The sequence below is a fragment of the Homarus americanus genome, unplaced genomic scaffold (assembly GCF_018991925.1).
Source record: "Homarus americanus isolate GMGI-L3 unplaced genomic scaffold, GMGI_Hamer_2.0 scaffold32583, whole genome shotgun sequence".
NCBI classification, from domain to species: domain Eukaryota; kingdom Metazoa; phylum Arthropoda; class Malacostraca; order Decapoda; family Nephropidae; genus Homarus; species Homarus americanus.
In genome coordinates this window covers 21,130,326-21,157,933 of record NW_024713129.1, presented here as the reverse complement: position 1 = coordinate 21,157,933, position 27,608 = coordinate 21,130,326, and the positions used below count along the sequence as shown (strand labels likewise).

The 27,608-nt window shown below is 37.2% G+C and overlaps 1 protein-coding gene across 4 annotated transcripts in view; it reads left to right on the top strand.

Annotated features, from left to right (window-relative positions):
* Positions 1-25,100, top strand: part of LOC121869202 (plasma membrane ascorbate-dependent reductase CYBRD1-like) — a 118,066-nt gene extending 92,966 nt beyond the window's left edge. For 2 of the 4 annotated variants that reach the window (XM_042370466.1, XM_042370451.1), the window contains 4 exons: positions 1,729-1,955; positions 7,639-7,847; positions 16,874-17,043; positions 23,425-25,100. In XM_042370466.1, coding sequence (XP_042226400.1) covers positions 1,729-1,955; positions 7,639-7,847; positions 16,874-17,043; positions 23,425-23,629 — 811 coding nt within the window. In that variant the 3' untranslated portion in view covers positions 23,630-25,100. Of the gene's footprint in view, positions 1-1,728; positions 1,956-7,638; positions 7,860-16,873; positions 17,044-23,424 lie in introns of all 4 variants that reach the window. The other 2 variants (XM_042370459.1, XM_042370443.1) reach the window with 1 other exon arrangement.
* The last annotated feature ends 2,508 nt before the right edge of the window (positions 25,101-27,608 follow it).

Sequence of the window (27,608 nt, the reverse complement as noted above, 5' to 3'; positions counted from 1 at the left end):
GTTTTCACACACACACACACACACTATATATATATATATATATATATATATATATATATATATATATATATATATATATATATATATATATATATATATATATATATATATATATATATATATATATATATATATACAAGGAAAGAAGAAAACACGAAGTTCCCAAGCGCTTTCGTGTAATTCACATCTTCAGGGGTGAGTACAGACTAAAGAGGAGTACAAGACAAGGTGTATATATACACCCTTGGGAACTTCGTGTTTTCTTCTTTCCTTGTGTTTATCAGCATATATATATATATATATATATATATATATATATATATATATATATATATATATATATATATATATATATATATATATATATATATATATATATATATATATATATATATATATATATATGAAAACTCCTTACAATTGGCTTAATGTTTTATTTGTTGAAGAGCTCTTTGAAAAAATAAAAAATAAAAAGTTATGGCGGGAGCAGTGACCCTAGTGGCGCGTCTGACCCATCAGGTTCACCTGCATGGTGGCGGTGCAGCCAAGACGAACCTTGGGGATTGGGGGGAGGGGAACGTGTACACAGGGCATGGGGTGAGCCGCAGGATGGGTCAGCGAGGACACTGCGGTGGTGTGGTTAACCCCGGATGATGGTGGGCCCCGTGATGCTCACATCTCCACATCACTCGGCCAGCTGCTGCTCCACGGCACTGTGTATTATGCTCTCGTATTTCCAGCACAGTTGTTGCATGTCTCATAAAAGCAGAACTTTCACATAACTGCTGTACCCAATGTGTGGCAGAGGTAGATTCCTTATCATTTCATCCATGGTTTTTGGTTAATTTCTGGTTTATCTTGACAATCTATTTGGTACTTAAAATGTTTTGACCAAAATTATCTGTATGAAGCATTGTGCTATGTTGCTTCAAGCTCAGTACTGATTGAATTAGACATAATGTTACAGCAATTACATTCTCACTTTATAAGATAAACACTTCTCAGGGTGACACATGCTGCAGTTTAATTCTTTCTGTGCTTAATTTCGTTCACCATTAACCCGTTTTATCAGGGCCGGATTCCGAACACTGTCCTACTCTACGGATTATTATTAAATAATTTAATAATTTTTACCTGCTTCTTATGTTTACCTATGGTCTCCAAGTCTGATGTTGACATTGGACTTGAGTACTGTAGTTTTTCCAGCTTTTGCCCTCTGTTTTTTTTATTGTTTTTCAAGGTATTGTTCTCACCTTTTGCTTTTTGGAGATTCTTGACCACATAAAAAAATTAATATGTTTCCCTGCTGTTTCTCCGCATATATCCTTTACAGTCGACCATTCAACTCTTGGATGCCGTAGTGACAAATCCTTCCAGTTTACTATTTATTTATGTATTTATTTTATTTATTTCTATATAAACACACACACACACACACTATGAATTTCTCTATTGCTTTAGCTCTACACGTCGTATGTATAAATAACGGCTGAAATAAAATTCAAGCACAGTTGATGTGTGTCCATTAACTCACTATTTTAAACGACTCAATACATTTTAAGCTACCAATACCTGAATCATTAAGCAATACCAGTTTAGTAATTCATTAATAGGTAACTTTATTAATACAAACCAAGAGGATGTAACCAAAACAATTTATTTTTTCCCTTGACAACTTCTCCAGCAATGTCTCCTGTGATGTTAATGTGTGTGTGGTGTTTTTTACAGGAGGTCACATCGCGATAGCTACGGCGGGGAGATGAGCACCTCGTCGTCCATGATCTTCTACTGCTTGGTGTTCTTGGCGGAGATCCTCATGTTCGGGCTGCTCAGTTTGGTCCTCTTCTGGGTGGTGTACTACCGCGATGGATTCGGCTGGCAGGATGAACCCAAGAAGGAGTTCAACTTCCACCCTGTCCTCATGATCTGCGGCTTCATCTTCTTCATGGGACACGGTAAGTCTTATGTACAACGACAAATGGCTCCCAACTTTTTACAGGCTCCAATTTAACCTAACCTAACAAGCTCCAATTTAACCTAACCTAACAAGCTCCAATTTAACCTAACCTAATAAGCTCCAATTTAACCTAATGTAACCCAACCCAACCACTGGCATTGCACCCACTAGAAAAAAGGATTCCAATGTAAGACTGGCACCCATTACAACTTTGACCTTAACTCTTATAACTGTGAATTTCGGTAAGATTGCAGCCTCGTTTATTGGCGTTTATTGCGTCTTGTTCTTTTTCCTTTGTGGGAATTTTTTTTTCTTTTCTTCTGTGGCTGTCAACATGGTCACTGCGTCATCATGGTCACTACGTCATCGTGGCCACTACGTCATCATGGCCACTCCGTCATCGTGGCCACTACGTCATCGTGGCCACTCCGTCATCATGGCCATTATGTCATCATGGCCACTCCGTCACCATGGCCATTATGTCATCATGGCCACTAATTCTCAAGTCGCGTCTCGGTTCGCTCACCCTCAAAATGCCGTCTGGTCAGGTTGTGATAAGCCACAGATACTGCCATTAGCTGTTTCCCTCATTGATCGTGTGTCGAGGTGGTGATGTTATAGGAAGGTAACGGGAAATTTATGGACACCCTGTAGTTTTTAGAAATAATACATTTAATTAGCATTACACACACACACACACAAAGTACTGTACGGAGAGGCATGTGATTAATGCTACAGTATGCACACTTCCAGTTATGGTAATAGATTTGTCATCATCGTTAACAATAATGGATTTCATAATGTAACTAAATACATTCATTTCCCATTATCATTAGTTATAGTTCAAAGGTGTTCATAAAATCATCAAATTATATATATATATATATATATATATATATATATATATATATATATATATATATATATATATATATATATATATATATATATATATATATATATATATATATATATAATATAATTATTATTATTTTTTTTGGGGGGGGTGGGGGTGGATGGGGTGGTTAATGTCAACCCGTCATTCGTCACTGTAGGTTACAGTTTGATAGAGATAGAGTGGACAGCGAATGTAAACTTAAGAAAATAACGCTTCGAATATCCATAGTAAGCTTACCATCCATACTGACAAAACTCACTTAGTGACCACATACGTCATCAACAAACCACACCGAACAGGACTATTCTCATGAGGGAAGTTTTGTTGATGGGACCGCGCAGCTTCACATTGAGATGAAAACAATATTTCCATCATTTCTCATTCATGTTTTCCTGTTTCTTCTGAACACGCCGTGCATTAAACCAAACAATTTAGTAATGTTGGTTACCCTCTTAACCTTCACCTAAATAGTTTAATGAAATCGTAATAGATTTTAATATTTAGTGAAGTACTCACTAAGAACTTGTCCATGGATACTCTGTTTGGTTGGTTTTAGCTTAGCTTTCATAATTTTAAGATAAACAGTGGGATATAGTGGTGTGTGGACGGTAATACTGTAGGTGAGCGAGGTGGCATGCAGAAACAAACATACTGGCCAAGTACTGGCACAAACAACCACTTGTTGCAATACTGCGTAGCACAGCCTGCTGCCATCTCCACCTGCATCTTCCACATCATCTTGACGATGACAGAGAGGGAGAAAGAAATATGTCAACTATGTATTAGTAATATTGATGGTCACCACTCGGTCGTTACAATTTGATCTGATATCATGCATAATGCCCCACATTTTGTGTATTGTTAAAGTAGGCTTTTAAAGAAGAAAAATTATACAATAATTAACAGCTGATGGGAGACTCATCAGCTGTCCTGAAAGGATTCGAACATCGTCAAGAATGGTGATCCCTCCGAGTTGCCTCCCCTCCCATTCACCACCGCCTGCACCGGTGAAAAATAGAACCTAATAGGGACAGATCCAAGCACACTGTGTATGCTATGGCACAGCACTTTATCTCTGATAGCAAGATAGTTGATATACTCTGGATCGAGTAACCGATCCAAACATTGTACTGGAAAATACTCTAACACTCAATGCCATAATATGACCACTTGGGTCTGATAAACACCCTTTGGAACCCCTACTATCATTTTTTGTGCTACCACTCACATGGTGAGTATGGCGTACACAATGAACTAGCTGCTGTCCACGGCCAAATTCAAAATCCAAATTCACTAATGACCACTCTTAATGCTTCAGCAGAATTTCAGAGTAAATGAATTTGAACGTAAAGTTACTGACGTAGAGCTTTTTAATGAAGCATAGAACACACACAGTTTATTGTTTTCCTTCGTCGTCTGTAAAATTGAATATAAGTCTACAAATTAGCTTCCTGAACAAATAACCCCGAGAGAATGAAGTTTTATTTTTATTTTTTTTATTTATAACTTTTTACATATATATATTTTTTTGCCAACACGCACCCAACCCTGTGCGTCTTACTAACGGGAGAAAATGGTTTGTTGTGTAATGGACATCACACTATCAGTATTGCATGAATTTATAATTATCAATACAAAAATTTATGTCAATTTGAGGGAGAATTTGCTTGCCCAATCTTTAAGAACGATAACAATCCCATGAATTGGGTGTCATCGTACTCAAGGAAATAGGTCAAGAGTCAAGACAATCGTACTCACAGGATGAAGTCGGTGGACTCGTGAATTGAAACACTGTAGTGAAGGGTTAAGTTACGTTAATCAATGGGCTTTTTCACAACTTACTGCACTGTTAACCCCCAACCTGAGTTGTCATCCTGGATGTACAGTACAGGTATATCTATTTACACTTCGGTCTTTTCTTAACTTATGTTTAGGATTTTTCTACTGATAATCTATACACACATGATAAAGTGGAGTTATAATAATAAAGGAAAAAAATATTTAAAGGAGAAAATCAAGCGCTGAATTGTGATATATGGAGGAAAAATAATATCCTTAAAAATGAGCTCAAGAAATTGAGTCACGACGTGCCTCCAGGGTAATATACGAGCAACAATAAATGGAATTAATACAACTTGGTCGTGCAGTATGATTATTAGTTGGAAAAGTGCATAACAGAAACACTTTCAGTGAATGTTAGGCACAGTTTACGTCACGGTGACTGAACAATAAATAATGTACCACCAGAAATGAAGAGCAGCCACTGGCAATCTAAACTGCGTCACTACACTCAGGGTCGTTATGGAGCCAGTTTGAATGCATGACTGTTTTACCGAAGTTGTACGAGTCAATGTACCAAGATGTTTTTGTTTATTTTTTATTTCGCTGTTTGTTCCTCTGCATTCTTGAAAATTATCCTCTGGTATTGTACGCCACAGATGTCACAACGATGCAACGATGTTGAAACCAAAGTACTTTATAAAATTATGACGGGATTTCCTTTGGTATTTAAAAAATAAATATACCAGTATCTTGTTGTGCCCTAAATACCGCCGGGCAGGAAGATTTCACCTCTCACCTCTGCAATCTGCACAAACTGTTTATGGGAGTAGGGTCGTAGTGACGCTGTGGAAGTGGAAGTTTTTGCTCAGCCAGGTGTAGGGAGCTGTTTCGGAGCTAAATTGCGACAGTTAAGTCTTCCACAATCAAAAAAGTGCTAAGCTTTACGTGTTAGGTCTTGGAAGCCATGTGCCAAATCACAGCTCAAGGAAGTTCGTATTGTTTTAATGTTGTGTGACACAGGCTGGTGCTTTTAAGTAGGAAAATGAGTTGCTACAGTTGTGATAGGGAAAATGGAAACAAGAATATATCAACAGTTCTCGTAAATTAAGAAAGAACCCGTGTTATAGAATCAATTGTACCGTGTTGTGGATTGAGTCAGAGTAAGGGACTAGCGTTGCCACTTGCCAGGCGGGACTCTATTTTAGTGCCCTGTCCTGTTGTCCCTGAACGTCATATCCATACTTTCTCATGTTAACTAGGTGACCAATTACAGACCAGCTTCACATAGGTTTGGTCGACAACTCTATTATAATCCAGTAGAATGCTTTTACAATCATATACAGTGTTTGAACCTTGAAATTGTTGGTATCCTAAGGTTTTTGGTGGATTTATAATCCTCAGTCATAGATATCAGATTCAGGTGATGGCACTTCGTCAGCATTGAGCAACTCCCGTAATTTGCATAAATCCAAGATGGCCGTCGACCAAACTGGGTCATGTAGGAAAATAGCCATAACTATTGATAGGGAGATGCTGGAAGGATATTTTTGGTGTCTATATAGAGGTTTTTTTAGGTATGGTGGACGCTTTGAGGGTGTCGGAAATTATTTTCATTGTTCCCAAGTAAGAGAAATTTATTCTTAAAAATAATTAAACTTTCCATTTGTCAAGGCAAACATGAAAATGTCTCATAGAGTGTTGACAAAATATTCCTTGACTTTGCCAAAGTGTACCTTACGAAAGGCTGAAATTTATACTGAAAGGATTGAAAGGATACGAAATTCGGTAGAATGTCCTAGCGTGGAACAGAAACTTTCTTCGTGACTACAAGCAGTGTGTGGTGATTGATGGCTCTCAGGGGTGGATCTGAGAATATCAAAAGGGGGGAGAGGGTTAGGGAAGTTGTGGGTAGGGGAACACAGCAAACCACCAAGCGGGGGGGGGAGGGGGTCGCTATAAGCCCTCCCCGCCAGAAATTTTTTGGAAATCCGACCAATATTATGGGCATTTTGAAGCCATTTTGATGCAATGTGCACTTTATATTAGGAGATATTATGAGGCCAATAGTAATTACTTTTTACTATACAAAAAACGCCTGAGTACAGCATACTGCATTAAAGAAAAAGTCATCATTTGCACTCATGAAAAGTGGATAAGTAGAATAAAGGCGCCTAATTTGAATATGCAGTATAATAAGAGTTACTGTATAATGTGTTGTGGTTGAGGAGTTTTAGGGTGTATGTGGATGGAATGATATGAAAGGGCAGGGAGTAAAATAGATGAGTGTGAGGAATGAAAGTGTTGAAGATGATAAAATTGAACCAAGAAACTATCATGGAGTAGAAGTCGTATGGTCGAGAATCAAATGTGTTTTGCAACTTGGAATGAAAGGTAGTGGGATGATGGACTGGATTTTATTGGTGCACTGGCCCAAGAAACAGTGGTAAAAGGAGTCAAGAGACAGATTGTTTGACATGAGACAGAAGTAAAGAGGAATTGAGGGACAGTTTGGTGATGAGGGAAGAACTCCAAGCAGTTTTACAGAGTTTTGTTTAATAATGATAGACAGGACAATGAAAATGTTCTTCGTTTTGTTTTATTTGGTATTCTGTCTTTTTTTTTTTTAAATATTCTTGAAGGGGATCATAGCACCAACAACTCCACTGACTATGCCATTGTCATTATTTTACAACCATTTCCAAGTTTGTATGCATATCAAGAAGGTTTTACCATTGACATATCCTGTAACTTTAAGTAGATTGCCAATGATTTTTATTTTGAAATTGAACAACTGTATAATTCAATACACATTAAAGTAGCACTGAACATAGTTGTGAAAAAAAGATATTGCTCAAGAACTACTGTACAGTAGATGTACAACCATTACCATCCCTAAAGCTAACACTATTTTTAGACAGAAAATTGTTTCCTCAAAATCTTTGTTGTAATACTGCATGATAATTTTCATAGTTGTACTTAGCTTAATGACCTTCTTTTACAGCAATGTTGGTTTACCGTTTGTTCCGGTGCTGCAACAAACTCACGGCCAAGATCCTCCACACCTTCCTCTACCTGATGGCTGTTCCCTGCATTGTTGTGGGAACTATTACTGTTTTTGACTCCCACAACCTTAATGATCCACCTATTCCTAATTTGTATTCCCTCCACTCCTGGCTGGGTGTGGTTACCATCGGACTCTTCGCTCTCCAGGTAACACACACGGTGAGACGGTCCCCCACCTCGGCCCCTCCACAACACTGCCACTTAACATGGAGTCAACCTCTAAGATGAGGCACACTCTAAAAGAAATTAAACCAATAGTCATATAAATGTTTACATAAATTACTCTAACATTTATCAGATATTAGAATTTGTTTTGATTGGGGGAAAAGATTGATTATTGTTGTGTGCCGCTTTGGTCTTTGTATGAAATTACATATAGTACGGTACAGTATCAATGGTTTATATCTCAAAATTTTAATTGGGTAATGATTGTGATGCTGAATGTTCTTAAAATTTTGACCCTTTTCTTCACAGTCCCTCTCAGTTGCGTAGAATAGATATGAAAATATTAAGCTACCAGTATTGATATACATTTGGCATCTATTATTGTGAAAGTTTAATTGGAATTTGATTGTGAAGTAGAATTTTTTCTTTTTGTGTGATTACTTGTGTAATTTTCATTAAGGATGCATAGATTACAAATACCTGTATATGTGGAGCACAGTACTGTACACTGATTACTGCGTGTCCCACAGGTCTAAATACATAAAAGAAAGAAGTTTGTGACAAGACATGCATTGTTGTAGGGAATCAAAGGTTAAAATCCCAGCATCACCAGGAAGTTGTTGACATGCAATTTCTTCATGGGAGGATTGTGTGGGTCTGAACTTACAGCTTAGGATGATGCTGAATGCAGGAAAGCATGGAGACTGTTGCTGGTATTGCCCTAACTGGATAACCAAAGTTAATGAGGCTATTGCTGGATCCTTGTTGGTTGCCAAACTAGAGCAAGTTGGGAAAGAGATCCTCACTAAGACTGAGGAAGCAGTTAAGAAGAGCTATGCTCAGGTTGCAGCAGGGTCACAGAAGGTGACGGAGAGTAATGCAGGATACGAACAGGTCCTTCAGCGGCTAGGGACTCTGCAGAAGTGTGTTGAAGAGATGACAACTATTAGACCTACTGATGTGGAAGAGGAGGAACAACGGGAACATGTCGAGCGCAGGAACAATATAGTACAGTAATAGTATTTGGACCCCCTGAGAGCCAGTCAGAGGAAGCTGAAAGTAGGAAAACACACAATATGATGAAGTTTCAGAATATTTTTGATGATGCTCTGAACTTGTCAGCTCCCCCTCATGAAGTGCAGAGGCTAGGAGAAAAGCAGGAGGACATGCCCTGCCCTCTCAGGATCACACTAGTGAGTGAGGATAAAAAATGGTAAGTTATTTGGCAGGCAAAAAACTTCGTAAGGAATGAAGCATTTCAGGGTATATTCATGAACCCAGATTGCACGGTAATGCAGAGGGAACAACACAAAAAACTCCTGAAGTTCTTGAAGCAGAAGAGGGAGGACTCGAGGAGGAGAGGGGACGAACATGGATTGGTTATAAACAAGGGGGAAGTAGTGGAGACAAGTCCACTAGTACAGAACCAGGGGACAGCTGGACACCCCCCCACCCAATCCACCTCCCACCTAGGAGTAGGTGAGCACCATGTAAACAATGTCATCTCTGACCACACCCCACAAAACACCAGGGATACAGTAAACGAGGCAGCTGCAGAGAATGGAGAATTAATTCTGGTTTGAAAATCAAGTACACTAATACTAACACTTTCCTTGATAAGAGAGCAGAGTTTGAAACCCTATTCAACCCGATATACTGTAGGAGGTGTTGTAGAACTACAAGAACAGGAGAGTCAACCCAGAGGAATGCGAGTTGAGTATTGATGGATATTATTCATTTACAAACCTTTCTCAAGCAACTTGCAAGAGGGGTGTGGTTATCTATGCTAGGCAAGACCTTAGAGCCAGCCAGGTGAGGGTACAGGGGAAGGATGTTTTTAGATAATCGAAGTGATGTGAAATTAAACTAAAGGGGAGAGACTTACTAGACTTACTCATTCTCCAGTGTATCTACAGATCCCCAAACTGTAGCTTATTAAACCAAAGGAACTTAAGAGCCTTAATTAACAACACAACGGCGCTCAACTCTAGCCACCACCTTGTCATGGTGAGCTTTAACTACGGCGACATCGACTGGAAAAATGAAACCCCGCCAGCGTACCTTAATAATCCCACGATTTTTGTAGAAACCTTGAGGGGCATTTTTCTATTCCAACATGTTAAAGATCTGACTCACTACAGAGGGGAGCGAACACCCAAACCACTGGACCTCATGACTAAAATTGAGGGTATGGTGGCCAAGCTGGAACACCTAGCCCCCGTTGGCACCAGTGACCACATAATGCTGTCCTTCAGATTTAACTATTACTTGGCTCACGACAAAAGCAGGACTATGTTCAAATATTACAAGGGCAATTATGACAGGATGAGGGAGATGAGAGGTATTCACTGGCCTGAGTCACTTAAGATATAAGAAAGCAGACACTACGCTGAATATCATGACCAGTAAAGTGTACCATATGATCGATAAATATATAACCAAGACCAAACCTAGTGCCTCCAGGATTACAAGGAGACCGTTACACATGAACCATGTGGCAGTTGATAAAGTTAAGAAACAAACTCATGTTTCAGGACAAATAATGAGCAGGACAGGGGGATATATGCCAGATCAGGAATCAAGCAACGTCAGAGCGTAGAAGGGCTGAAAAAGAGTTTCGGAGGCTGATTACAAGCGAGGTTACGTCAAACCCAAAGGAATTTTACCGTTACACAAAGTCAAAATTAAAAACACGAGTTGGCATATTGGATCTGAAGCTTGAAGATGGTAATTATGTGGATTCTGAACAGGACAAGGCAGAGGCATTGAACAATTTTTTTTTCCTCAGTGTTCACAAAAGAGGATGCGAACGATCCTCCTGCATTTGAGGATAGACAGTTTGACGCAGCGCTGACCCACACTGTGTTCTCAGAAGAGGGTATAAGAAATAAATTGTCAAAGCTAAAGGTTCATAAGAGTCCCGGCCCTGACATGGTGCTTCCCAGAGTTCTAAGAAAGTTGTACAACGAGCTTGCTGAGCCCCTGAAGATCCTGTTCTGTAAGTGCCTGAATGAGCTAAAGGTCCCTAGTGACTGGAAAATAGCTTATGTGATTCCAATATTCATCAAGGGCGATCAGGGGGGTCCTGGGGGTCCAGACTTCCCCTTTTCATCAGAAAATTCCAATCCTTTTCTATAATGCAGTATTGTACTCAGGTGTTTTTGTAAAGGAGAAAGTAATTAATATTGACCTCAGAATATATCCTATTATCAAGTGCACATGGCTTCAAAACTGCCTCGAAATGCCTCTGATATTGGCCAGATTTCAAATTTTTCTGGGGGAGGGGCTTACAGCATCCCCCCAGAAAACTCCCAGCTGGGTGGGCCCGCTGTACTTGCTATGTTCCTGCACTCACAACTTCTTGGACCCATCCCCGTTTTGAGATTCCTGGATCCGCCCCTGCGATCGTCACTCCACGAGTAATTAATAGACCAGTAAACCTGACCAGCATAGTGTGTAAAGTACTCAAGAGCATTATAAGAGAAGTTGTGATGGAACATTTACTATGAAACAACCTTGCAAAGGGCTGCCAACACAGTTTTATGCCGGGACACTCCAGTTTAACACAATTACTCAAGGTACTGAATGTTTTGACTCAAATTCTGGAACAATGCAGTACTGTAATATCAACAATATATACCTAGATATACAGAGGCTTTCATTAGCATACCCCATGAAAGGCTGAGAATTAAACTGGAAGGGTACGGGATTTGGAGAAGCGTCCCAGCATGGATCGTAGACTTTCTTCATGATCACAAGCAGTGTGGAGATTAATGCACAAAATTGTCATGGCAGTGTACTGGGTCTGTTGTTGTGTGTTTGTTTCATAAATGACATGACAGAAGCTGTACACTCCTCCATACAAATGTTTGCAGACAATGCCAAGTTATTCAGGGAAATTAAGAACAAAACAGACTGTGAAGAGCTACAGTAAAGTCTCTGCCAGCTTCAAGAGTGATCGAAGAAATGGCTGCTAAGATTCAATGTCACGAAGTGTAAGAGGATGCACCTAGGTTGTACCAATAGTAAGGAGGCATATCATATTACCCAATGGGACAAAAAACTGCATTAATGGAGACCGAATGTGAAAAGGACTTGGGTGTGTATGTTGACAATGAACTGAAGTTATCAGGCCATTGTGAGAAGAAGGTGAATCAAGCAACTAAACTAGTAGGTCTTATAAGAAGGTCGTTCAGATATCTAGATGATCCGTCCCCCGTAACGATCTTCAAGAATAAGGTGCTTCCCTGTCTGGAGTACTTGTCACTCCGTCTGGTCCTCGAGATATGCGAGAGATTGTTAGTTGATTGAAAATGTCCAAAGGAGGGTCACCAGACTGGTGCTTGCACTACGGCACCTGCAAGCCTAGCTTATACTACAGATGGGCAAGGGATGATCTAATTGAAATGTATAAGCATCTCTGAGGGCACTACTCAATCGAGTGTCCATACCTGGAGCTGGCGGACGTCAGCCCCACAAGGGATCACAGCTCAAGGTTGAAGAAGCAATAAGTCAAGAAAACTGTGAAGGCAAACTTTTTTGGAGTGAGAATTGTGAACTCTTGGAACAATCTGCCAGAGTTTGTTGTGATGGCACTGTGTGTGAGCTCTTTTAAGACCAGACTTGACCAACACTGGAGCAGGTTCAGATACATTTAGGAGCCAGTGCATTCTTAGTACATGTACTTGTCAGCAATGCATAACAAAGATGTGAACGACCACCTAAGTGGCTAATGAGCCAATCAGTGGCGAAGAGGTTAAAAGTAAAATGAAAAAAGGCAATATGTACGTATAGATTATAAATACACAGAATATGTGGATAGGTCGCTGGTCAAGATCAACTTATTTCATGCCATCATCTGGTTACCTACTGCAGTTTTGATACACTTTTTCGATCTTTTTGTACTGTTGATCTAAACAGTCCTGCCAATCCTCACCATATTTTGTAGATACAATTTAAAAGAACCAACGAAGGTTTAGATAAAGAATAAGTTGGTAAGATGAAAACTTGGGATCCTATTACAAGAAACTCTTTGTTTTAATTTTACTTCTGGCCGCACTTTGTTCCATAAAATAGTTTTATTACCGGTACATATATTGTTGTTTTAGTTAAATAATCCATCTTTACAGTTGGGTTTCATCAAAAGAATTAAATTTCTTTCTATACAGTACGTTACTTGCATTTTAAAGGAAAATCCCTTCTTTGAATTATTATTTTCAGTATAGTTCTGTAATATTGTTCACCCCTTATTAGAATAATATACTGTACTGTAAAGAATTCCAGTACCCAGCAAATGGAAAAGGAGTCTTATATTCCGCAGCTACATCTACAACAGTTTATACTGTACTGTACTTAGAGCAAGAAATTGTTTGAACAAGAACTAGTACATCAAGTACCAGACTGCATGGCTGCCTTTTAAAACAGTCTTTGTATGGTATAAAACATGTAATTAAATGTGTTTCCACATATAGGCCCCCCCCAAAAAAAAATACTGCACAGTAATCGTGAATTAGAGATGAAAAAAAAGTCGGACTCTAGATTGCCTAATGGGATGTACTGTACAGCCCAGCACAGAGGAAGTAGCAGTTCAAGTTAATAAGCTTTCTTTAGACCCCATTTACTATAATCGAGAAACATTAGAGGTGTTAGCTTCTCCAACTCAACAAATTTTATAATTGGATTGAACTTCTACAAAATTTCAGTTTGACTGTGGATGGCGTTGTTCCTTACAAGCAATTGGGTAGTTTATGCCAACTGTAATTATATTTAGTAGTACTGTACATGTAATCAGTCATTCCTAGTGCATGTAATCCACGTAGCATGGTATATAAAAGCTTTTCTTGTAGAGTAAAGGTTCAGAAACAGCAATGTTGACGTCATGAATAATCCATTGTCTTGATCAGTTGCCCCACATTTAATAACACAATCTTGAAAAGCATGATGCATTTCTCTCTCTCTATTGTTTAAGAATGTAGATACTGTATAAACCTGCCAACTTTTTGTGCAAATAGCTCACCATATTAAGATTGTTAATTATTGTTAAAGCTCTTGGGTTTGGGGAGGCGCTCTCCTGCGAGACACTCTAGATCTGGCCTGTTTCTCACCTCACCGCACTTGACTGCACCACACAAGAGATAATTGTTCTTAAAGAGTCATAGCAAACTTGCTATTTGAGATAAAAAGGTGAGATTATTGCATTAGCATTGTAAATAAATTATCTACAAACAATTTTATATGAACAATCATGATAAAATAATTATTTCTATACGTAAGCGTTAGTAGAACACAAAATTTTTGTTTACACGATAAAAATGTTTGTACATCACTCTACTGTACAAGTATACTGTACCTCCTTTATTTCATGTGATTGCAATATGAACATCATTCCATTATAAAGCGTACATATTTAATAAAAAAATAGTTCTAGAAGAAAATTTATGAGAAAATTAATATTTCAGTAGGTAATAGTAGTGTAAATTTTGCATTCTGATGAGCGCGCCCACGTCTAGTACAGATTATTAATTTTTTTCCCTCCAGGCGCAAAAGATAATTGAACATACTGCATTGAGTCATAGCACTAGGACTACTTGTTGAAGGGCAAGAAAAACTATCACTTGTGCTAGAAGGGCCAGGGACACTGGGAGAGGCATCAGGATGCACCACATTATCACCACATGGTGCAATCTCCTTGCACACTTTACATTTTCCCACCCTTTCACTCTCGCCAACAACACGAGGCATGGTTCAAAACTCTCACAACACTGTTATGAATAAATTAAATGACTCTGATGCACAAGAAATCAGTGCAAGCATTAGGAAGTGTAGGTCAACATTATATCCTGGGTCCTTTAAACACAAAAGGGAGCCTGGTGTGGTGACCTTGGAGTGCAGTCTACATAGTTACCAGGTCGCGCGACGTTGAAAATTTACCTTTTGCGTGTCTAGCATTCATACGGCAAAAAAAATTATTTTACTGTAACTTTTTAATTCATAGGCAAATTTGCATATGAAAACTCCAAGAGTGTTTATATGCACCAAGATAAAATTGCTTTAAGCATGTTAATATTTTTCTGTAAAATGAATGTAAATGTGCTTAAAATCCTCTTATATATTCCAGGCTTTGCTGACACATACCAACAAACACACATAGAACGGTATAAAATGTGAGGGTGCCAAGGTGGTGGCTATTTTGATGTTTGCTGTGGTAATATTGACTTAAGAATGTTTTCAGAAATGTTTGTTATAGACAGTTTTCTTAATATGCTTATGCACTGCAGGATATGCTAATTGCTCAGTCCAAGCAAAATCACTCTTCAGAATTTTAACAAAGTTTCAATGAATGTACAAGTACAGTACTGTATGTCAAGTGACGTCACTAATATTAATGCTGCCGTATGTTCCAAGTAAAGATGCATTTTAGTTTTGTTATGCAATCCATTCCTAGTTGCATTTTAGTATTTTTTTTTTACTAACACAGTACAGGTTGACAATCCCTTATCCGAAATCCTTGGGTCCAGAGGCATTTGGATTTCGGAATTTTTCGGTTTTCAGAATTTTTTTTATTTTTTTTTAAGTGTATTTGCCTACCCGGGCACAAGTCACTGATCCACATTGGGGCCTGGGGGGCGAAAATATAATAATAATAATAATAATAATAATAATAATAATAATAATAATAATAATAATAATTCATAGGTCTAGGTCGTGTTTCTCACTTTTTATCTTTTTTCATTCTTGTATTTATTATTATTGTTATTATTATTATTATTATTATTATTATTATTATTATTATTATTATTAATATAAATTTTATTATATTTTATTATTATTATTATTATTATTATTGTTATCATTATTATTTTATTTTGGTGTATTTTTTAATTAAAATTGTTATTTACTATGAATAATTATTATTATTATAATTAGTATTACTATTACATTTTCGCCCCCCAGACCCCGATGTGGGTCAGTGATCTATGCCTGGGTGGGCTAATCCCTGTTATATATATATATATATATATATATATATATATATATATATATATATATATATATATATATATATATATATATATATATATATATATATATATATATATATATATATATATATATATATATATATATATATATATATATATATATATATACACAGTTAACCCTCACTTTACGCGGTTAATGTAACCCGGAGGGTACCGCGGAAAGTGAGGAACGCGTAAAGTGAATAACATAACATATGGGATTAATTGAAATAGAGTCCAGGCCGACCCCCAAACTCCACTTTTTGACGACACACAACTATGTTGTAGTAAAAATATTATCTTAACTTTATGATGGCATGCACACACAATTAATAATTAAGAGAAATATCAATAATATTAGGTTTTTTAACACTTACATTAGTAGAAAAGATGGCTGGGCACACGGGGATGGGCGGTTGGTTCCGAGGCAGAGGGCAGATTATTGGCCCTCACCTGTATCACTTGTATCAATTGTATCACTATCCACCACAGAGGCTTGCAGGGCCTCTTTGTCAAACCCCCCAAAGTTCATATAAGTCCATATCCTCACTATAATTATCACTATCACTGACTTGGGCCGGCTGTAGTGGGTGGCGGGTGAAGAACTGGTAATGTTTTGATGACTGGGCGACCTTGTGCGCACCATTTTCGCGCCTCTTACACAACATGGCGGATGGCGGGAGGTTTGGATCCAAAAATGGCGCGGCTTGCCAGCCGCTCTCCGCGTAATGAGGTACACGCACCGCGGAATGTGAGCATGTTAGGTTCCGGCAGGGCACCGCATTAACGGTGAAACGCGGAATGCGGGACCGCGTAATGTGAGGGTTGACTGTATATATATATAAAAAACTTTCGGTTTTCAGAGCTTTTCGGTTTTCAGAATTTCGGATAAAAGGTTGTCAACCTGTAGTACAGTATTAGTACAGTTTCAAAAAACTAAATCTACTGATTGACTGAATATTTAATACAGTATACTCATGGTTGCAGCTGGTGGTTGGATTCTTCAGCTTCTGGCTTCTACTCTGCTGTGAGCAGGGAACAGCCAGGTTCCGTGCTGGTCTGGTCCCCATCCATGCTACCTTTGGGATCATTACATTTATGCTTGCTATTGCCACTGCCGTTACAGGATATACTGAGAAGGCCTTCTTTGCTCTAAGGTTAGTCAAAATTTACCCTTGTCTTGAAGGCATCCAACCTACATGTTTGTGCAAGGCTGAATCCACTGAGAGGTATACTGTACACGTATACTATACACCGCACTGTATTTAGTAAACTTGCTGAGAATCAGTTCTTCCCTCACATGCAGATTACAAAAACAAATGTATTTCACTGTGGTAAAAACTTGCAGTAAATATACCTTGGATGTCAGAAGCTAATATATTTGACCTATTCCAGTATATGTAATGACTTTACTGTGTATTTTGATATTTCAGATAAAGATTTAATGACAATCACACTAACACATTTTTTTCTCACTCTTGCATACCTTCTCCCACATGGCACAAGGTGGCCAGAATCAGAAGCAACAAAGAGAAACAATAGATTGTCTCAATATTCCTTTTCTTTAATTGCTGAACTAGATTACAAGATGTGTTTTGCTACGATGCTTCCCTTCCATAACAAGGCCCTCCTCCACCTTATAATGGCCATGCACCACTACCTGCTGAACCGAGAAAGAGCTCTCAATCTATCAGTCCTTCCAGTCTCTGTGCCTGGTGAGGTATCTTGTGTTCAGTCAAATTAAGCCACAAGTTCCACTCCTGTTGGTGCCCTTCTTTCAATTGATTAAGTTTCAGCTTTGCATCCATACTTTTCCACATGGTAATAATGCTGGAAAATTACTAGTTGGCATTACTTATGGTTAGAAACAGGCCAGCATTTGATAACCTTATGAAACTCTTAACTTTTGTCTTGATTAATGCAAACATTCTTGGCAAAGTTCACCTACAGCATCACAATATGAATGCTCCAAGTATTCTAAATTGTCATTTACCTCTGGTGTTCAAAACCAATACAATGGGAGAGCTGTCAACAGGTAATCATAGCAAATCCATACAAGCATCGAGAATATAGTAATCATAAAATATTGGTGATGATTATTCTTGTTGCTTCATATATGCCAGCATCACTCATCAGTAACCTGGCCATCTTCAGAAAATGTTTCACGTGTCTGATCCTACATTCACACAGCTGCTTCCTGAATTTCCATTTTCTTCCTATCAAGTACCTATCTCACATCATCCTTCCACCTTCTTGATCACCCTTCCAGTCCTACCATCCATATCTAAATTAAGTCCATTTATAAATCAGCACTAAGATAGGTAACTCTTGTGTACCAACACATCTGTAGGCTTGATAGCCCAGGACCCCTGATGTGTATGACTGAGACTAAATTCTAGGAAAAAAATAAAAAAATATCACCAAAAGTAAATGTTGGAGGTTTTTCAGGTATCAAATTACCAGTTAGACTGAAAGCTAAGAGTCCTCACCCACTGTGTTAGTACAATATATAAGCGCTCTATGACTTGTTGCCATTGCTTGAAATATGGGTAACAGGACCAATGACACTCAGTTCCAGTCATCTGGCTGCATTGAGTGGATATCCTCTTGGTTATTTTATTTTCAGGAGCTCATTGTTTCCTCTTCATATATTTTGGACACTTCCATCTGGATGGACCACCGGTAGTTCCCTTACAGTACAGGCACTAGATATTAGTGGTAGAAAAAAAAAGGGTATTTTTCATGGTCCAAGAGAGTTTACATTTGCATCACAAGCCAGTTAGTATTTTCCCACTGGGTTAGTGGTGATACCTAACAACACCTGACACTGTGGTAGAGTTCATGCAGGTTTGGCTTGGGGCCTATTGCTCAGTTGTGCAACATAGAAGAGGTGAAAATATACAGTTTTCTTATGTTCCTGGTTTCCTCACAACTAAATTTTACATGCTGAACCTGGATAACCCTGTTGAATACTGGGCATGTGAAGACTGACGCTATGATCTCAAGGGAGAGAGAAAATGGTGCCCATATTCTTCTGTGCTGTACTACTTTTTACTTACCCTCCCCATGTTAGGAGATATTCTGAGGTCAATAGTAATCACTATTTACTGCAGTATACTAAAATGCCTGAGTACCATACGGCATTAAAGAAAGAGTAATGGAATTTTCTGATGAAAAGGGGGTCTGGACACCATGAACCCCCTGGATCTGCCCCTGCTAATGTATTACAGCATACAGCTATACTGTGTGGCAGTAGCTGTAGGCTTTAACTACAGTACTGTCCAGTGCTCGGCTTGTTTTATAGCATTTCCTGGTGCATCCTCTGACATCATCACCACTACCATTTTACAGATATTTTCCACACTTTTTTTGGTCAGCCATGATTACCTGGTGTCAGTGTAAATTCTTCTTTATCGCTTCTATTACTCTTTCCAATTCATTGATCCACCACCATGTTACTGCATGCTTGGCTGGGCCCATCGTCCAGCCACACATGGTGTCAGCAACACTCAACAGAACATACTTTATTTTGGGCTAGCATCTTGCCGTCATTGGATAACCAACAATGGCATTCAGTTAGATTAAAAACTTACCCATAAAAAAATAAATTCTATGTTCCAAGCAAATTTTTTTTTTTTTACATTGAAAATTAGATGGAGAAAATGAAGTCATAGTTCCTATTTTTTAGTACTTAAGCTATAAATTATTTTTCTTAATTTCTAGTACTGTAATATGAATACAATAAGTATAAACTGTAATATTCAGACAGTACAGGTGTTGACCGTTATACAGTTGAATATATGATCAATCAATTTACAATGTTTAAAAATGATAACCAAATACTGTACAGTACCACTATGCGATGGCAAAGATCAGATTTATGATGTCGCTACCCGAATGCTATTCTTGCATTGTCACTGCTATAAAAAGGTGGTGTGCAGTAACTCCTAATATTCTGAGATATGTTGATGCAATCCCAGAATGGCATAACACGTGTGACCCACGCAGATGTGTGGGAGGCACTGCCCATCCCCGGTGACTGCCAGGTTGAGCAGTTGAACTGTGTCACTTCACCCAGAGGATGATTTGCATGTGGAAGAAGCTACTCTTTGTACATAAAATAATATATACTGTACCAGTAAATGTTAGGAATAAATAAAAATAGTAATAATAAATAAAAGAAAAGAAAAAATACTGTGTTGCCATTTGGCAGTATACTGTAGTTCTCCACGTGGGACATGAGACCGCAAACAGCTGAGAAATCTCCCACACATCTCCACCCTCCCCGTAACAAATGTTTATTCCCTATATGGTTTTGACCTTTTGATAATTTTTTGATTTGTTATTTTTGCACATTCTGTGTGAATGATTGTGTGTGCATGTAGCAGAGTAAAAAAATTTTTTTTAGAAAATTACATATGACTACCGGTACCCCCGCCGTGTGATAAATCCCGCACACATAAGAAATGATTACTCCCTTTATGTTTTTGACCTTATATTAATTGTTTTATATATTTTTTTTTCACATTTTGTATGAAAGATTGTGTGTGCATGTGACAGTGTAAAAAAAAAGGAATGTCAACTTCGCTCAGTGATAACACCCGCCCACTTGAAATGCTTATTCCCTTTATGTTTTGTCCTAATAATAATTTTTGTTTTTTTTTGCACATTATATATAAAGGATTGTGTGTACACGTAACAAAGTAAAAAATAATAAAAAATGCGAAGAAAATTACGTACTGTACTGTATGTCTACCCGAAACTACAAGTTGAAAAATAACCGCTGTTAGTACGAACTCTGGCTCTTCAGGGTCTTAGGATCAGAACTTATTTTTTCCACATAACTTATTGATATTCATATACAAATGAAAACCTTATGATTGCTTTTTGAAGTCCTTAACCCAATCGTATAACGGTCAACACCTGTATTCTTGAACATAAATTTTACAATACTGTATTGAATTAGGCTATTTATGCAATACCAGATTTAATAATGTAGAATACAAAAGAAAATTTTTCATCATATTTTATTGAATGAATGATCACCTACAGTCCTACACCATTATTTATAGTACATATATGTTTCTGATGCAGGTTTGGATACATATCATTATCAAGTGAAGCGATCGTAATAAATACACAAGCAGTGGCTCTCGGGGGTCTGGCAATTCTTGTGCTTCTTATATTGCAAATGTCTACCAAACACCACAGTAAATCTAGTGGGACACTGATGATAGTCCATGAAAATGGGAAGCATCAGTGGGTGTAGAACTTTTTATTGACAGAACCAACAGTAGGATATTTCCTTTTGCAGAGTATCAATAATGATTTTGAGATTTATAGTAAACAAATCTTATCAGAGATGTTTTATTTCCTTTAATGCATCACTGAGTAAATATGAAAATAACTGGTAAGTGTTAAGTTTTACCTGTCTGCATGACCTGTTTTTTGTGTGATTTTGTTACCATAATTATATGAATACAGTTAAAGGAATAAATGTTTTGAATTACACATGTATATACACATATATACTGGTACTGTACGGTATATAGTATATGTATGCAGCACTATATAGTCCTTATTTATTGCAAGGATTTCATTCCTGAAAATCTTTGCATTGTGCAGAATTTCAATACAATAGTTCTCAAATTTTGCGAGTTTTTAATTCGACATTTTTTATTTGGACACAAAAAAACTACCGTACTACACAATTTCAAATTTCGACGTCGGAAACTCGAATTTCGACGGGTTTGAGCGGCCCGCCAGTTACCGGTAGTTCTTAGTTGTTTGTATCGCTAGCAGCGCCATTAGTTCTTTTCCGCCCACACACTGAGACAGCCATAACTTTATCTCTTGGTGATCTCGTGTTCAGATGCTCAATTCGCGCCCTTGATATGGCAAGTGTTGAACCAGTGGGTGGTGGGGGTCAACCTGGTGTGAATGGAAACCCTCTTAAGCGCCCAGAACCGCCAAAGGCAAAAAGGGAATACAGAGTTGGCAAGAAACATTTAAAATATAGTTTGGCTGACAAGGCAAAATTATTATTATTTTTTTTAATAAACTTTTTCTGTGTTGTTTTTAGTTTTTAATTAACTTTATCTGTGTTATTTTCGTTGGTTTATTAGGATGTTGCTTTTTTACAGGTAGTAATTCGCCAAAAAAGTAGGGTAAATAAGGCAAAATTTAAATTTGGACGATTTGAATTTTGCTAGGTTTTTCCAGTCTAAATAGGTGTCCAAATATGAGAGCCTACTCTTATGTGACACAAATTATCCCACAGGAAACAATAGATGGTGCATTGCTGTACTGTATTAACCCATTGTATATAGGGTCCACTCTGAGCTGAATAAAATCATCTGGCATTAGCCAAAGAAAATATTAAATTGGAGAATGTGTTTCTGACTGGGAATTTTGGTTGTACAGTAATTGGACTGATATGTGAAATACCTGTACACTATTCAGTGTACTGTAATTTAGAGGGGTGTGCATGTTCTCCCTTTCATGGCCATGTGTCAACTAGCTGAACACCATGTTCCATAGCATAGGGATACATAGTACAGTACAGCAGAGTGAAATTGCATCTCTGTGCATCTAGAAGGTTCTTGTTAAATTCTGCTCACTCGACATAATTTGTGTGCATGATTTGAAAAATTTTCTTATGGTGGCATTGTAGAACTATGAAAAATGTGGTAATTGAATATTTTGGTCATAAAAATTAAAATGCAAGAAATAACAAATATTGCGATAAATGAGGACTACCTGTACTGTATTCTATATATATATATATATATGCTGTACAGTGTACCGGTATACAGTATACTATATTGTCTATATGGAGACAGATTGATACCTATCATAGTACTGTCGTCCGTGACTGTGTGTGTGTGTGTAGTCACATGAAAAAATACACCCACATTTATTATACACATGCATGTACACTGTACAGTACACCCACTAAAAAATTATTCAGCACCCTTGGCTCTGATACACCCCCGCAACGATCACTGGTACAGAAGCCATGATTACGTGGTGTGGTTGTTACCCCTGTCTCTCTTTCTCTCTATGTGTGTACAGAGAGAGAGACATGGGTACCATGTATCAGAGCCAAGGGTGCTGAATAAATTTTTAGTGAGTGTACATAAGCATGCGGGCAAGATTACACACACACACACACACACATTGTGTCAGCATATGTATGCCAATCCAAAACTGAATGCTTAAGTGTTGATGAACTATATTTACTAATCCTAAAGTCTGTGAGCATTTCAAGGACTAGATACATTAAACAACCTGAACATGGATAACAAGTGGAGCCGTTATCACTAATACTGTACTGTACTTCATAAATTTTAATGGTAATTTCCACATATTGTAGTTACAGTATTGTATTTTTATTATTATTTTTTTTTGTGCATCCATTTTTTTGTTCCGTTTATGTATTTTTCAGTTTGACGTACAAGAGGCAGCGGCAGTACAATATTAAAGGATAATAATTCTTAAAATTCGTTAGGTCATCATATTTCCTTCCCCCATTGCAGTACTGGCTATTCTCAGAGGGTGGAGGAGGCCTGGGTGATCAACGCTCAGGCAGCAAGTCTAGCTGGGTTGGCCATACTGATGGGATTTCTACTGTACTCTTCTAGATATGCCCGCAGTACCCATCCTGTGGCTATTATTGATCCACCCTCCAACTCTCACTATGTTATGACTCAGAAGACTTATTACTATAGAGAACATGAATAAACTATGACTCAGTACTGTACTGTGCACTTCTTTATACTTGAATGGAAAAAAGGATCTGTTACAGTGACAAGAGATTGGGATGTGATCATTATTTACACTTACATTCTCTGTGATAGCCAGGAGTTATATGATTTTCATTTAACAGTACGGTTCATTTATTAATGATCCTTATTCATTGAAAGTATACAGAAATTGTTTACTGGAACTTTGCAACTATGACTTGAGTTAGAACAGCACTTGGTATGTACAGCTTCTTGTAATGTATAGCACTTGTTATGTTGTTTGTAGATCTGTGCCATTTGAAGTTATTTTTATATAAACTGTAGAGTAAATAAATCTTACTCATTTGGTTGAAAACATCTTTTTTCTTTAAAAAGTAATTCTGATTCTGTGGATATGTCTGCCAGTCTACAAGTCTGTGCCTTGGTAACTGTGTATGATATTCATTAAGTAATTATGCAGTGCTTTGTATAACTTATTCAGCTACATAATAAAACAAACATCTTATTTAATCCATTGTGTTAAGCTGTGTATAATGATGAGTTGTTAAAAATTATTCTTATTAAAGTTTTTATTTCTTAAAATGTGTATTTCCATAAGAAATGCTATTTACCATATTCAAGTAATATTGTATTGCATCTAACTAACAGTTAGTAAAATGTTGCATTAATAGAGCAAAGTTAAAAATTTTATTACAAATAAGTTTCCATGACAGATTCAAATATGCAATAATATTCAGCACCATATATTTAAGCATGTTTACATGTATACCCACTCAACCGTATATTGTTTAACAATTCTTATGTTGAGTTGCATTTTTTTTTCTTTTTGTTAGAAACAACCCAAACAGATTAGTGAGGAAAAATGTATGATATGAATGTTTGCTTGTTGGGAATACTGTATTTGTTAAGTTGAATGAATTTTGGGGATCACCCGATGATTAAACACCCTGGCTTATTTCACCCGATGATTGATTAACCATCCTAATGCTACCTGGGGGGTTAGGTTAGATTAGGGGTAGCTTTATGTTGGGACAGGTTAGGGTAGGGTGCCATAGGTTTGGTTAAGTCAGGTTTAGTTAATTTAGGTGATGTCAGGTTAGATTGAGTTAGATTAGGTTAGATTAGTGTTAGGGTAGTTAATATAATGATGAAATAAGCTGGGGTGTGAAATCATCAGGTGATTCAATTTATGTTGTTATATACACATGTAGATAATCAGTATGTGTATCAGTGTAAATGGTTGTGTATGATGTGTAGTTGGAGAAAATTGCACGGATCACTCTGCTGAACAGCAGAAATTTTTGTATAGAATGTTGCTAAATAAATAATTTAAAACATTTAAAAGCATTAATCTTTTCAAGTACAACATTTCTGTTACAGCAGACACAGAGTGACTTTGTGAAAATGGTATATGCAGTATGTCATCAGAATTTTTTTTTTTAAAGAAAGTTTGAGAGATAATTGTTAAAGCAGTCTATAATGTCAATAATAATGTAAGTGAAATAACAAATTTAACATCAGTAGATTCAATACTGTACTGTATTTCATTACTTATAGAAAGATACTGCATCTATATTGGTTAACTTGCACAGTGAGGTTCAAGTTGAAGAAAGCTGAAAGAGTACAAATAAAGAAGTAGAGAGTAGCAAGGTAGTGGGTGTTAGGATCTGCACACACTTAAAATAATGTCCGCATGTATGGATTTGTATAAATACTGTATACTACATCATATGCATGCCAAGTAAGTATACTGTATATAGCTTGAGAGAGCAACTCTTTTTGTAAGTAATGAACATCTTTTTAGAAATTGACAGTACTGTATATACCCTATCATTATTTAAAGCTCTTATTATTATATTCATTTTCCAAAAACTGAATGCTGAAAGTCTTAAGGAACTTGCGTGATTTCAATCTGTTTTATGCAGACAAAATTTTGTAATATGGTACAAGAACCATACAGTTGAATATGGATTTTAATATTTTAATGAAAGATATTATATCTTCTCTGCCATCTTAAGTATTATTATGAAAGTATTATTCTTTTTACAGCATGGGAATTTTGTATGCAGAGAGAAAATGAGAGAGAGAGAGATTATTACTAGAACTGTCTGTCATTCTGTACAGCCATCCAGCAAAATATATATTCCTATCCTGTGCTTCAAAGCCCCATGCTTGCATTTTGCATTTACCCTTTACTACACTTGTTGCCTGGCAGTATTATTTGATGGATGTGCTACTTCTGAAATCTTTTTCCTTGCGAATAACAGCTTGTTGAAAATATCTCTATTTAAACATTCTTCCCCACTTTCTGTATGTTGACCAATACTTGTTGCCTCACTTAAGCTTGGTTTTTTGCCAATGAACTGAGTATATTTACAGTATCACTGTTTTACTGCATATATTCATTATTTTAGTTGTATTTAGTAAATGCTTTGTTAAAATATAACAACAACAAGGCTAAAAAGGTACAACAGTACTGTATTCATTTTGAATGCCTTAACCTGACAAGAGAATGAAGGGTTGATATAGAGACGACAAGCTTTAGATGACCAGAGACACAGCACTTATGACTTAGCTAAGTAGAATCACACAATATTCATAGAAAAATGTTAAAAGTCAGACTGTACCATCTTGTAACCAGATGAAATAAAATGGGTAGAATACTGTACAAGAACTGAATCACTTTAAATATACAGATTTAGAAGATACAGACATACAACTACTTCTGCATGCTGATTAACATTTATCTATCTATATTTTCTTTTTGAAGATGCATATTCATTAAAAACACTAATAGCCAGCTTGTTTTCAGATAGTTTCTACATCTATTGTGCCTGCTGATGTTAACCAAAAGATCCTAATAAATATGTTATTGCATTCTATAACTTACTTCCATAGCCAGTGGTGGTGTGCATCTTGCAGTGTATTAGGTGTAATCTGCTTATGGTCAGTGTATATTATATCAATTGCACAGTTCACTGTGGATTCTCCTTTATTACAGTAAGCCTATTTTGTTATAAATATTCTAACTGGTAACCACCAGTCAGCATATAATTTTACCCATTGGCTGCTTTCTATAATGAGGCCAAAGCAAATTGTCCTGTAATAGTTATGACCCCACTCGGTTTAATGTGTCTAACCCATAATGTCTTGACCATAGTGGCAGAGCCTGATTTGAATGACACCAGGCATTTCCTTCAAAACCCCTTTCATCTAGAATTGGAAGGATAAGCTACTGATGTAGATTGGTCAATGGCAACCTGTGGTGTAATGGTCAGCATACTTGTCTCGCAAGCGAGTGGATCCGGGATCGATTCCCGGACAAGGTAAAACTACGGGTAAATTTCTTTATGCCCTTTGCCTCTGTCTACCCAGCAGTAATTGGAGACTTTGATGTTAATCGATTTGCGGATGGTGTTCCAGTGCAGTTGGCGACCTGTCTGGCTTTCTTGGATTATTCCTTGACAATGGGTCATGCAACTCAATAACTTTGGGTGTGGTTGTTGTTGTGGCAACAGCTTCTACATCTTAAACAAATTCACGTCTAGGTGACCCTAGGGCCGGCCATCCTCGGGCACCAAGGCCAACCATTATATAACTATGGTCATGAAACAATAGGGTGGATATAATTGCTGTAGCACATTTATAACAATTACATGACCATTCACTTGGCACTGATTACAAAAAGGGATTTCAGGATCAATCCTTGTCTTATATATTTTAAATATTTTGTGCATAACAAAAAAATTGAGTGACTCGGATATGGTTAGACTGTTGACTACAGTGTTAGCACTACATAGATTCTTGCAACATTTTATCTCATTCCCAGCATGAAGTAAGAGCAATTTTGTCTAGATAATATAGTGTACAGTGAAACATGCATTGGCTAATGATAACTCGTGAAAGCCATTTTATTGACACACTAGATAAAGAAATCTTGAAAACTAAACTTAAAAAGGATATTTGATGATGTTCAT